Genomic DNA, 13,692 nt, shown 5'->3' with positions numbered 1-13,692 from the left:
TTCCATACTTTCCATCAAAGACTCACTTGAGGTGGCGGTAACAAGTTCCAAAAGACCGTTAATACTGTGTCAAGCATTTAAAATGCCGAAACCACATTTTTATTCGGAAGCATATCCGTTGTGTAAACAAGTTTTTTTTTGAGGTAGCTAAGCGGTTAAATTAACAAGGTTATTTATTTTCTGTATAAAACCAAGAGCATGGGTGATTGGTAAGAAATACGAGATCATTGCACATTAAAAGCAGGTATCAGGTGACAGATCAATAATAATCAAAAGTGTATCAAAGTTGGATCGTGCAACAAGAAGCTCGTTATGTATTAACATTATAAGAAGCTCGATCTAATTAATTGTATGAATGATGATGGCAATGCAATCCAATAGGTTTTTCAAAAAATTGTTAAAATTTTATACAGGGGAGCAAAATAATAAAGTGTGTTTATAAGATAGAAGTATAAAACCGGCACCAATAAATTGGATTAACATAGAGCTTGGCCTACGATAATTTGTTGGTTAAACATTTAGCCCTAATTTATTCATTTTTATTTATAGTGTCCTTTTTTTAATCAAATTGTGATTTCATTTAATACCTTGATGCGAATCTCTTTTGTATTTAAAAGAAAGCAGAAACACCACCGGTACTTATCAAAATCTCTTATAGAAACATATTTCTTGTGAAAATAATAAAATGAAGTTTAAAATAGATTAAATCGTTTAATTATTTTGTAGACAAGAGGATACGATTCCAAATATTTTTTTAAAACTGTTTTCAAATAAATGATCTTAAATTATAAATACACAATATTCTTTGTGTCCAATGGAACTCCCAAATAGAGAAAAAAGGAATTTGATATACCTAAATTTAATATCATTTGGTGTCTGCAAAACCAAATAGGATTACAAATAATTTGTGTTTTAAAGTGGGACTCGAAATTAAAACATCCCATTTTTTAAAAATTGTAACCGTTTTTATTTTATAGCCTTAAATTGTAATGTTAGGTTGTCTTTGTACACCTTTCTACTTCTTTTCCTTTTTGTATTTTATTTTCCATGACAACAAGGAGCCGGTTGGCAGCAAGGGGGTTGAGGATGTGATGGTGGTGGTGGTGGAGGTGCTGGAACATACACTGGATGTGGTGGTGGTCGCGGAGCAGGTGCTGGAATATACACCGGATGCGGAACAAAAACAACAGGTCTTGGAGGAGGTGGTGGTGGTCTTGGAGGTGGAGCTGGTGCAGGAACAAAAACTGGTTTTGGTATTGGAATGTAAATTGGTTGTGGAGGCGGATGAGCTGGTGCTTGAACATATACAGGTGCTGGAGCTGGATGAGCAGGAGCTGGTACAAATACAACATGACCTCCTCCACCGCCTCCACCGCCTCCGCCATAACCACCACCACCCTTCTTCTTTTTGAATGTTGGATCACTTGTTACAGGTGTGAGAATCAACACCGTTAAGCAAACGAAAGACACAATATTGTACAACATAGTTTCGAATCAAAATTCACGTCTATACTATAATAACTAACAGTTGAAGCTCAAGCTTTTATAAGATTTATAAGATGGGTATAGCTTTAAAAGAATAAATAAATAACTGCCAATTATATGAACAGACAGAAAAAAATACAATTAATAAAGGATAATTAACTTCCTCGAACACATTGACCCTATCAATTCTTATAAAGATTCAAAGCTACTTAAATAACTTTACCCGTGTAACTAAACTACTCATCTAAAAGTTTTCCACAAATTGGTTATTAAAAAAAAAAAATTACAAGTATCTGGTCACTTATTTTTGTTTTCTTTAAGAATAAGGAGAATTTAAAAATAAATAGACATGTAACTGATGAATTGAAGATATGAAAATAAATATAGTAATTGCAATTTTGTGGTAAATATTAAGTCTTAAAATTACTTGAAAAACCACACAAAATATTAAATTAAAAGCGAAAGTGAAGATTGTAGTTGTGATGCAATTTATTGATTATGAATCTGCAAAATCAGTTTTTGTGAAATAAGTTTATTTCGTTGTTCACAGTTTTCTTAGACCCTAGAGTTGTTTTTCTACATTGTGAAAATTCACTCGCTCTAAATTGATTCGGTTTTCGTTTTTATTTTAGATTTGTAAGTTATAAATAATTTAAAGCAAAAATTACTTAATTAATTATAAATTTTATAACGCCCCTACAGTCGTCTTGACAAACTAAGGTATGATGTTTGACCTTTTACCTCTTGCTTAGCAATAACACTTAATATGTTTAAACAAAAAGAAAATAAAATAAAAATTACAATTCGGTTTTACTAAATTGGATTGGGTGAGTTTTAATTTTTAAGAACCTATTGAACGGAAGAAATTAAGCAGGGGTTTTTATTCATTTTAATTTTATGACAAGATCATAAAGAGTTTTAGTATGAATTTAAGAATAATGCCATAAACATTAACAGTTTAAAATTGTATCATACATATTATGGGTTATAACATCATGACCGATATTCTCATTAAATATTTTTTAAATTTGTGTCGGAAAATATAGTCCGTTAAAAGTAAATTTTGTATTGTTTATTTGCGTTAACACACAAATGCATGTGATTCTTCATTAAATCATTTGAGAGGATATACGGTATCCTGGTAAAAAGTTGTTGACTACCAATTCCTTCGCATTGGCATGTATTCGAAATGTACAAACTACTTATAAACTATACGTTCATTCAAAATAAGGATGCAATTTATCAAACCTAGGAATAATTTGCATATCGATAATAATTGGTTCAGACACTGAAGACATCGTTATGAACAAGTAAAATAAAAATTCCATATTTTAATCGTACCTAATAATGCTTTCAAATGGCAAAATTGTTTTGTGGAAAAAACTTTCTGTTTTCATTAAATGGTAAAAGGTTTGAAGCCAATGATGATTGCGCCTGGAAAAAATAATAGAAACAAGCTATTTTAACTGTTATTTTAACTTAACAGTTTTTAATCATGCAAACAGGGTTTTTGAGTTTGTTTATTAGTTTGTCAGATATTTTAAGCTAACTAAATTTTTTGAAGTGATGAAAAACTAGGACAAGCTGGAAAATTGATAGGCAGTTGAAATAGCAAAAACCTTAAAATGTTCGAAGAGAAAAGTATTTGAAAATTTACATTCACGCCTAAAGAAGAAACAAGAGGAAAAAAAAGATAAACTTCTTCGCTTTTTGATACACTATTGGTATAAGAATCTGTAAGAAGAAACCATTTCTTTTTCTAAGACAACTCAAAAACGGACCAGTTATAGCTAGAACAATAAGAAATCTACTTATAGAAGCAAGTCTTCCTAGTAGAAGTCCACGAAAAGTGCCATATTTTTACCAAGAAAACCATTATACAAAGACTTCCCTTTGCAAACAAACACTTACTCTTAATGGAATAACGTTGTGTGGTCGGATGAAACGAAGATCAATTTGTTTACTTCCGATGGAAAATATATGTGAGAAGGCCAAAAGTCAAGAAGTTTAACTCAAAATACACAAAGGAAGGCAGTGAAGCACGGTGGTGGGAATATAATGACTTGAGGGTACTTTTCAGCATCTGGTGTAGGTCCAAAATTTTGGATCAAGGATAAGAAGTGCGATGTGAAGTATGTCCACATCTTAAATTCAGTTATGCTAACATTAACTGAAGAGGAGGTGCCAATCAAATGAGAGTTTATGCAGGACCCGAAGCAACCTTACTAATTGGCTAACAAATACTTACAACAAAACAAAAACAATGTTATGGAACGGCCATCACATTTCCCCGGCCTAAACCCAACTGAACAATTATGGGGCAGCCTAAAGCGAAGGATCGGATATTATAAAACCAAAAAGGATTACGAGTTGTGATCGAAAATTCAAGGGAAATGGTACTCCATACCTGTGGACACATGCGCCGAAATTGGTGAATTCGATGAAGCGAACAGTGGAGGCAGTTATTAATAATAAGAGAGCCTCTACAAAATACTCAAAGAAATACTTTTACCATTAAGTTATTTGCTCTCTACAAAAAGAGTAGGTATCATTCTAATTTTGTTTCTATTATTTTTCGACTTTTTATCATTATTTCCCCGTATTATATTAAAAAAAAATGTCGTACTTAAGCAATATATTATTAAAAATCTATTCTGTAGATTTAATTTTCCTACTCTTCATGAATACCTTTTTGTGTGTTAAAGAGAATGAACACGAAGCTTGTTTCTATTAACTTTTAAATCACTGTATTTTGGTTTATTTTAGTTCATGTAACACTTAAATTTTAAAATTAACATGGATTTTAGCATAACTTAAATATTTAAAAAAAATTAAACATCGTTCTGCATCCCTTTTTGTTGAATAATTAAAAATACGCCTCATTTTTCAATTAGTTTTTATTTTACAAACACAAACACAATCTTGCTAGTTACAGCCCAATTAAAATCAAGATTTTGCTCTGAAATTAATCCAATGGTTATAATATTAAGAAACAACAAAAATTCCTTTTGTCCTCAATTGGGGCACATAGTTATTCAAATTTGTTGAATTTATTTTATTAATTTAAACTTCATGACTTAGTACTTAAAATTTGGATTATATTTATTTTTAGGTTAGGTTAGGTTAGAGTGGCTGTCCAGATATCATTGACACACGTAGACCTCAAGGGTCCATTGTGATACCACTAATGAGGTTACTCATGGGAGAGTAATGAATTTAAACAAACCATTTTGTACTTTTAATAAAGTTAGAGAGACGTTTTGTGTCAATATTTGCCAGTTCACTGGTATTATCGAAGAAGGGATTACCGAGAAAGTAATTCCTTCTAATGGAGAGTGCTGGACATGTACATAGAAGGTGTTGGACTGTTTCCTCTTCCTCCTCGTCCATGCAGCTTCTACAGAAGTCATTTGTGTACACCCCTAGCCTCAGAGCATGTCTACCTATGAGGCAGTGTCCCGTTATTACTCCAATTGTGGAGCTTATACTTTGTCTGCTTAGTGATATCAAGCCTTTTGACCGTTTTAAGTCAATACTTGGCCATATTTGCTTGGTTGCCAGGCAGGTGGTACTTTGTGACCATCTAGTATTTGTTGTTTCTAAAGCATATTGCTTGAGAAGATATTTGCATGTGGCAAGTGGTGTTCCTATGTTATGTTTTTGTCTTACATAAGGCAGAAGTGTTCCGTTTTTGGCGAGCTCATCGGCTTTGCAATTTCCCGGAATGTCTCTGTGGCCCGGCACCCAAATGAGGTGAATGTTAAACTGTTCCGTCATCTCCTTCAGAGATGATTGACAATCGTGGACTGTTCGAGAGTTTGTGGAGACAGACGCGAGAGATTTAAGAGCGGCTTGGCTGTCCGAGAAGATTCGTATATCCTTACAAGATATATCGTTTTCTTTGAGCCAGGATAGTGCTTCTTTAATCGCCATTACTTCTGCCTGGAATACACTACATTGATTGGGAAGTCTATAGGATAGACTGAGATTTAGTTGTTCTGAAAAGATACCACTTCCAACTCCGTGATCGGTCTTTGAACCGTCAGTATAGAAGTGTACCGCATCGTCTTCCAGGGGTCCCTCTTCTTCCCAGTAGGATCTTGAAGGGATGGACACATGGAATCTTTTACCAAATACCATTTTTGGGGTGGTATAGTCTAAGCGATCTGGGATAGATCTGAAATTGTCTAGAATGGTTGTATGTCCAGTATTGTTACTGGTCCATTGAGAGGTGGCTCTAAGCCTTACACATGAGTTGGCAGCCACCTTTTTAGAGAAGATGTCAAGTGGTGTTAGGTTTAAAAGCACTTCCAGTGCTGCGGTTGGTGTTTTGCGAAGTGCTCCTGTGATGCACATACCTGCTGACCGCTGGACTTTAATGAGTTTATTTAGATTTACCATCTTATCCATAAATGAGTATCGGCCTGATTACCGAAGTGTATAGCCAGTGGGTTATTTTTGGATCCTATGGCCTTTTTACAAGTAAAAAGCGCTATAGTAGCCTTTTTGACTCTTTCATCAATATTTGCCTTCCAATTTAGTTTTTTGTCTAAAATGAGGCCCAAATATTTAGCTTGGTCGGAAAAGCTTAATGTTATTCCTTTAATCTTGGGTGGGCTAATCTGAGGAATTTTATATCTTCTCGAGAAGAGTATTAATTCTGTTTTGTGTGGGTTGACGTCCAATCCACATTGATTAGCCCATTTAGTTAGCCTGTTTAGGGCATTTTGTAGGAGTTCCGAGAGAACTTGGGGGTGCTTCCCAGATACGGATATCGCAACGTCATCAGCGTAGGCAATCACCTTGAAACCTTCTGTTTCCAATGTTGTAAGTAAGTCGTTTACTACCATGTTCCATAAAAGAGGCGAAAGGACTCCACCTTGGGGAGTGCCTCGATTCACCGATCTGGTGGTAGTAAAACTTCTCATGTTAGAAATTGTTGTCCTGCTTTTGAGCATGAGACTTATAAGATCTATTATTTTTATTCATTTATATCAATATTTTTGTTTATTTTTATAAATATTATGAAACACAAAAATAATATGGTAAGCTTAATCATTAGTTTAAAGTCCTCATTTATTTATTTCAGAATTCTCTCACTTTTTGTTCAAGATCATATAATTTGTGTGGGTTTTATGTTGCCTTCTATACACATATCCTTAATCCTAAGTTTATATGATGTTTAAGTCACTAAACATTTTTGAAATGTAACCTTTAACGTTTAAACATCAAAATTGGGACTCAAACTTATGAAAAAAATGCAATAAACTTATTTTTTTTTAAATGGTCATATTTTTTATTAATTTGATGTTATGAAATAAAAATCATTTGTTTATAAAAGAAAATTCTTTGAATTAAAAGGCATGTTGATTTGTTAAAATATCTTTATTAACAAAATAAGAAAAAACATTATTTTTACCAAATTAGATTAACAACTAAATGAAAATAAAGAACGTAGATTTGTGGCAAAAAAGGTCTGAAGCAACTACTCTCACAAAATATCTATGAAGAGAAAAATTGAGAAGATGTAGGCATGGGAAACACGTAATTCTTGAAATTCGACAGTGGTTAAGTTCATTTGCAGTCAAATTCTTTATTTCAACGGACATTTTCACCAAAGGCAATAAGTTTTTTGGTAAAGTCATAAACAACAAATTCGGAACTTTACTAGACCAACCTCTATTTTGAGTTGATCGAGCAAAAACTGCTAAAAATATAATTGTCTACAAAAAAACTTCTAAGCCAAGCTATATATTACTTATTCCTTTACCAATTTGATAAGGAACAAAGTAATAAAGTTCAGCTTTAAGTTGAATAAAAAAATATGTTTACCTGTCATTTTGAGATAAGTGGAATTGACTTGATAGTAAGGGAGATTGGTCGCATTCACAAAGCTAATGGGTAAGTAGTCAAGGTATTCTGATTGGCTAAATCTAACTACAAAAGTCGTTGAAATTTCCCTTCCGACGTAGCGTACAAATTTCAGCTACAAAGTTAGTTTTGACGTTTCACAATCACCTGCTCAGTAAGGACACAATAATTCAAAATGAAATTGATCTTTCGGTATTTAAATACAAATATAAATCAATTATATTTTATCATCTATTTGGTTTTATTGAATTTGAAAAGAAAAAAAGCTATTTAAAGGTCTTAAGACACAAATGTTTCTAATTTTATATATTTGTATTTGTCATTAATATGACAGTTCCGGATTGACTAGCTTTGCAATGCAATTTTGCATTCACAAAGCTAGTTGAATTTTGACTACGTAGTCGCTAGCTTTGTGAATGCGCCCATTTTTCTTGCCTTACTTTCCAGTCAACTTTCCAATAAAGTTGCCTTAATTGGAAGAAAATTTGTTGGCAACTGGCCAATCAGATACAAGAAACTTTCCTAACTTTCAAAGTCCTTTATGTTTGTTTACTTGAAATAGTTCTTTGCCTTCGGTTGAAAATTTTCATAATTTTTAGAAATGTAGTTTACTAAATAAATTGACAAGACAGTTCGATGATTAGAGAAAGGGTGTGTTCACAAAGTAAATTACAAAGCTGTCAAATCCCTTTTACTAATGATAGATGTCAAAATGATTGCTTCAGAAATTTAGGATAAAAGAAGAGCACTCTGTTAAGATTTTTGTTTCAATTAAAAAATCTGAGGGCTCTGATATCGCATTGAGATTTTGGAATGTGAAACTGCCTTCTTAATATAGAAAATGCGCTTTTTGCTTGGTTTTAATTCAAGATTCAGGAGGTGAGCTTTCTTGTTTCTTTACAAAAAGAATTCTTATTCGAAGATCATAACTATCTAAATTCACGAAATCTTTCAAATGTACATACATATTTGTTTTTTATATTTTAAGCGAAAACAATTACTAGCAGTAGCAGCATCTCTATCGTAAATTTTGAATAGTTTAATAATGCACCTTAATACAAAAACAATTCTTGAGGTTCCATATACAAAATTAGTGCATATTTATTGATTCATTAGAAAAACAAGGTTTCAAATTATGTAATAATTAATAACAAATTTTTTTTCGGTTGAAACGGATTTTTCTTGACTTAAAAATGACTGTGGACACATAATATTCTAATAAAATATTGACTTGTTGATTAAACACAATTAAAACAATTAAAAATTCAAAAAAAATTAAATTTCACAGCCTATCCATGTTTTTTTCCGCTCTTCTTCTTGGAAACCCGGTTAACTAGAGCAGCTTTGCCATTTCCATGTCCACGTCTACTGCTGCTTGCACGTTGCACACTTTTTTTCTTAGTAGCTTCTGCTAAGCCAATTTCGCCAAGGATGCACGATAAAATGGCAATAACCAAAAGGACCACAGATAACTTCATGATGGTTGATGTTTGGTGTGTTTGTTGAATGCGCGATTGACACTTTGAAACTTAGTATGTTGATGTCTGTTGAATGAAAGGTCTTTTATATACCAAACCAATTGAATTAGTTTCCCCAATCGCCAATTGGAATATCTCCTTACTTTTTCATGTTCCCACTCAAGCTCTATGAAGTTAGGCTAGCTATAACTGCCCTCTGATTGCATCCACATCAAGATCGAGAGAGTTAAAGTTTTAATAAGAGCGCTTAGGGGATTTCTTGTAAGTAAAACAATGACAGTTAAGTGATAGTGTTGGGAAAGTGCGCATCGCTAACCGCAAAAGTGTCTCGGCACAATTATAAAATTTGTCATTGCTTTCCGCAATCCAAACGAATGTAGATACGAATTTCAATACCATATGTGTAAGTTGGATTATGGACAGATTTGTATCTTGTAGTTATGACAAATCTATGCAATTAGTGAGGTGATATAATTATAGGTTGAGGGACCAGTTAAGCAGTTATCGATGAAAACTATCAGTAAACAGTTTTCCAATTAGATATTTTGATAGTTGTAAATATTGTAATTGGTTATGTCAAATGAAATTTATATTTCAAATACAACATATGCATAAGAAGGAATGAACTCATACGTTATTTAGGGGAATAATAGTGAATATACAAATAATCAAAACTCCAAACAATACATTTATGAAATTTTCGATGCGAAGTACCCAAATCTTAAGTGAATCCAAACTACCCCAAAATATATTTTATAAGCTTTTTGTTCGGACACTTTAAAAGAGGATGAGAATACATGATTGAAATGTTTCGTGGTGGTTGAAAGTAAAGGAAAAATTAAGCCAGGATTTGGGAAAGGATCTTTTAACTGCGCACTAGTACCCGAAAAAACAGTAATAAACAGGGCTTTCCAATAGGAGGTCTAATTTATATCTTACAAATACGATTATTTTTTAAGAAATTCAATTCGTGTTTTTTATTGTAAGATGTTATAAACAATGAAAAACAATTTCAGCTAAATGGCAGCAAGAGCTATAGTTGCAGCACCATATCCTTTTCATGAAATTATCTGTAATTATTTCACACAATTGCGGCTAAATGTCTTCTCTATTTTCATCAATTCAAAATTTAAGGCTTTGAATCAATTATGGATCATTTGCAAAGACCGTATTATTAAAAAATTTCAATTGTTGCTTGTGTTGCATGTAACGTACAGTGTTCGTCTTGTTGAAAATAAACATGGTTCATGGCAATTTGTCTGGTTCAATCACACTGTCAGTTAAAAAACTGTGCTAAAAAAGGATATGTTGTGAATGTAGCTTTCCAATATTACTTTTTGTATTTCTTCAGTGACAGTTTCAATTATTAAAATATTCTCCGATTCGGATCGGATCGGAGAAAGTTCTGATTCGAAGATTTTTTGTGTTAATACTAAAACATTCGGCAATACATATTTCCGCAGTGCTTGGTAGTCATAGAAAATGGGTGAAAATAATGTGAACACAAACAAATTTTTCAGGTATGCATAATCTGAGTTTGACATTTGCAATGTCGTCAAAGATATTTAGAAGGTTTCTTTGATTTCTTTCCTATCGGTTACGTCGATAAAGGTAATTATTTATGCAAGGAACTTATCAGCGAAAATTAGACTTTGTTGGTGATCGACTTGGCTGAGTTCTTGGGATTGCTTAAGGCTTTTTAAGCCTGGGTTTTGTTCAACAGTACGATCTAATAAAATAGCAATGTTCGGTTTTGATTCTTCACATGATTAACATGTCACAACAACTAAAATTTCTCCAACGATTTCACTATTGCCGGCTTCGCGATGACCCTAAAGTGCTTTAGTTTTTGAATTGTGGAATAAATTTTAACAATTGTAATACGCTTTTATCCTTCCAGCTGCTCAAAATGCGTGCTGTTCAAAATGAACCCTCTTATTGTTAAACCATTTTCATGAAATTCAGTGACAGATTATGAAGGATAAGTAGTGGTAGCTAGGTGTAAATTCTTCTTAACTACTTCTTCAACATTTCTTTGACCCCACAGGAAAAAGGGGTTTACAGTTCTCTATCAGAATTGTACTCTAAATAATTAAATACGTTCGTTGGTGCAAGACCAATAATTTCTCAGTGAAAGTAATGGAAAAGCAGACTTCCAATATCTTATGCCAAATTTGTCAATCAAATACCTAATTAAACCTTGTTCAATAATAATCTGAAACTTTTTTAATTCAAATTAGGATAAAATATATATGTAAAAAAAACAAACGTTTTGAATATCTTTTCATTGATCAATAAAGTGCTTTATTTTCAAACAAAAAGAATGTTTTACAACAATTTTTATTGTAAATCTAAGAAATTTTATAGAATTCCCATTTGACTAGCGCCGATCAGCGCCATTGTCATCCGAAGAAGGTGGACGTTTGGTGGTGGCCGGACGTCCTCTTGGACTTGGCATTGGTTCTGCCATAGTAACACTGCCCATCGTGGAGATCAAAGCCAAAAAACCCAAAATGAAGAACAAACTTAGCCACTTCATGATATTTTCTTTTCTTGTAAGATTAATACTGTAGGAAGGTAAAAGTAAGAACTTGACTCCTTTTAGAGATAATGTTCAAAGCTTAAACGATGAATGCGTTTTGACTAAAATAGAATCAAACGCAACTGTTTTATACTAAACAAAAATATATCCGCCATTTCCTGTCGACATAAATTCTTCTATGCAATCCAAAAGCGAAAAAAAGATATAACAACGAAATTTATGAAAATTGCTTTAAATTTGGAAAATATGTCAAAAGCAATCGATCAGTAGTTGAAAGATTTGATACTCTTGTAAGACATCAAAAGTTCTAAGCCCCAAACAAAAACTGAAAACACATATCAACCGTACCCAACAAGGGTAAGACATGTACATATGAAATAACTTTGTCTACTTTGATATCACAATGAAAATGATGTTGATTTGTGGCTGATGAAAGATCACGAAATGTTTACCGCTGAATTATTACACCAATTACACGATCATTTGCAGATTTACACGATAAGGTGGTGACGGTGAGTTTATATTTTTTTTGTTAATTTGTTTTTCTTTGGTTGTTGTTTATTCTTCAATTGTTTATGGGAATCCCGGTACGCTAAACTGTTGTGTTAGCTTGACGAAACGATGCTAAGACACGTAACTCTATACTCGTAATGGGATATCTATATCCGCATTTGAATACTTTATGAGTTGATTGAGAAGTTTTCCGCTTGAAGAATTCAATGGAATACTTTGAGAATGTTTTAGTCTATTTTTAGTGTTCATTTAAGTGCAAGTATAAGTACTCAAACAGGCAATTTGGCTAATCTTTGGATTGATTAAAGGTTTAACTAGATAAACATGAACACTTTAAATTCTATTCGTCTGCGTCTATCCGGATTGGGGTAGGTCAAAATAAATGTTCATCCCGGAACTGATGCATTCAATTATAATCTTCCAATACCAAATTCAGGTACATTTTAAAAAAGATAGACATTTTTGTAGCTTTGTTTTCTGTGATCTAGATATATAGTTTTGGTCTTTTTAAATTCTGACTTAACTGCTTATTAAATAAAATACCTTAAAACTTAGAAATTTTGAAAATGATTCATGTTTTCCTATACTTGGTTTACAATGAAATACACTTTGAGGTTTGGTAATCAGTTTTCTAAGCACTTATTTTCTGTTGTTTAAATTAAGAAAGAGAAGTCTTTTAAATTCTTTATGAGTTAAGTACAACATGCAAAGTTAGAAGTAAAAAATGTATAAATTGATAAAGCTTAAGGATTAATAACTAAATCCATAGAGCCCAAGCAGGTTCAGAATAAGGGACTTAAAAGTTAGTTAAGTTTCTAGTAGCTGATTGGCCAGCTGCCAAAAAATTACATTCCAATTAAGGCAACTTATATGGAAAGATGACTGGAAAGTTAGTCAAGAAAAATCTCCCTGACTTTTATGTCAAGTCTACTTCTATCAAAATGACAGTTGATCATGTTTTTTCATACAACTGAAAGCTGAACTTTATTATTCTATGTTTTTTTTATTTTCTATACAGCTTTATTTAATGTTTTTTGTAAAAGGTTTCCTTGACAATTTTGAAAAGAAATAGGAAATATTTTTTTACATTACAAAATACAAATCGTAATGGACTTGTAGTTTCCCTGACGACGAGGAGTGTTGTGTAGACAATAATTTGTTTGGTACTAGGAACTTTAATGAATGTAAAGGTTTGAAAAGTAAAGTTCTGAATTTGAAATCCATAACACTTGAAAAACCAACTAGTTGCATTGTCAAGTGAAGTCCCTTATGTTGTAGAACCCGCTCCATATAAGGGACTTAACTTCAACTGTAATCTTTGGCTAACTTTCCAATAAAGTTGGCTTAGTTGAAACGCATTTTTTTTTCTGGCAGGAAAATCAGATGCTGCAAAGATTTCTTGTGTCGGCCGTCTGAACCTGCCTAGTGTAAATGAAGTTCCGCTACCGCCGTTGAATGAAAAAGTATGCCAATAACTTAATCGTCTTTTTAAGTTGGGTTTTTTTATTTTATTAACGGATTACCATATTTTAAAAAAGGAAAAATTTTCCTTACTAACACCATTTTGAATTTAGGATTTTTATTTAAAGTGCTTTGCATTTTTAAACTCGATGAACTTCGAAATTAGGTTAGAACTTCTTATTCTTTTTTTTGGTCTTAAAGTCATATTTTCTGGAGGATCATAAACAATAGTTCGTGTAAAGTAACCTGATTATATCTCGGGGAAGATTTTTAAAGCTGCTACGATGGCTTCCTTTTTTGGAGTTAAAAGCGACCAGAGGTTTTCAATTATATTCATATCCG

The 13,692-nt window shown here is 32.5% G+C and overlaps 1 protein-coding gene and 1 long non-coding RNA gene across 3 annotated transcripts; both read right to left on the bottom strand.

Annotated features, from left to right (window-relative positions):
* Positions 1-8,432: 8,432 nt before the first annotated feature.
* LOC129950325 (uncharacterized) lies at positions 8,433-9,370 on the bottom strand. Of its 2 annotated transcripts, none has more exons than XR_008782102.1 (2): positions 8,978-9,370; positions 8,433-8,916 (listed from the first exon to the last, which is right to left on the bottom strand). It is a non-coding gene; the product is annotated as an uncharacterized LOC129950325 (long non-coding RNA). The 2 variants fall into 2 exon arrangements; XR_008782101.1 differs by having other exon boundaries at positions 8,433-8,900.
* A 1,741-nt stretch (positions 9,371-11,111) lies between these two features.
* Positions 11,112-12,018, bottom strand: LOC129951100 (uncharacterized). Its single transcript, XM_056063111.1, has one exon. It carries the CDS (start codon positions 11,371-11,373, stop codon positions 11,215-11,217), a length of 159 nt encoding a protein of 52 aa, XP_055919086.1. The 5' UTR covers positions 11,374-12,018; the 3' UTR covers positions 11,112-11,214.
* Positions 12,019-13,692: the final 1,674 nt, after the last annotated feature.

Source organism: Eupeodes corollae, chromosome 3 (genome assembly GCF_945859685.1).
Source record: "Eupeodes corollae chromosome 3, idEupCoro1.1, whole genome shotgun sequence".
NCBI lineage: Eukaryota > Metazoa > Arthropoda > Insecta > Diptera > Syrphidae > Eupeodes > Eupeodes corollae.
This window is presented reverse-complemented; position numbering and strand designations above follow the sequence as displayed.

Excerpts from the sequence above, each read along its gene's own strand:
- LOC129951100 (XM_056063111.1), bottom strand. The coding sequence starts at position 11,373 with ATGAAGTGGCTAAGTTTGTTCTTCATTTTGGGTTTTTTGGCTTTGATC.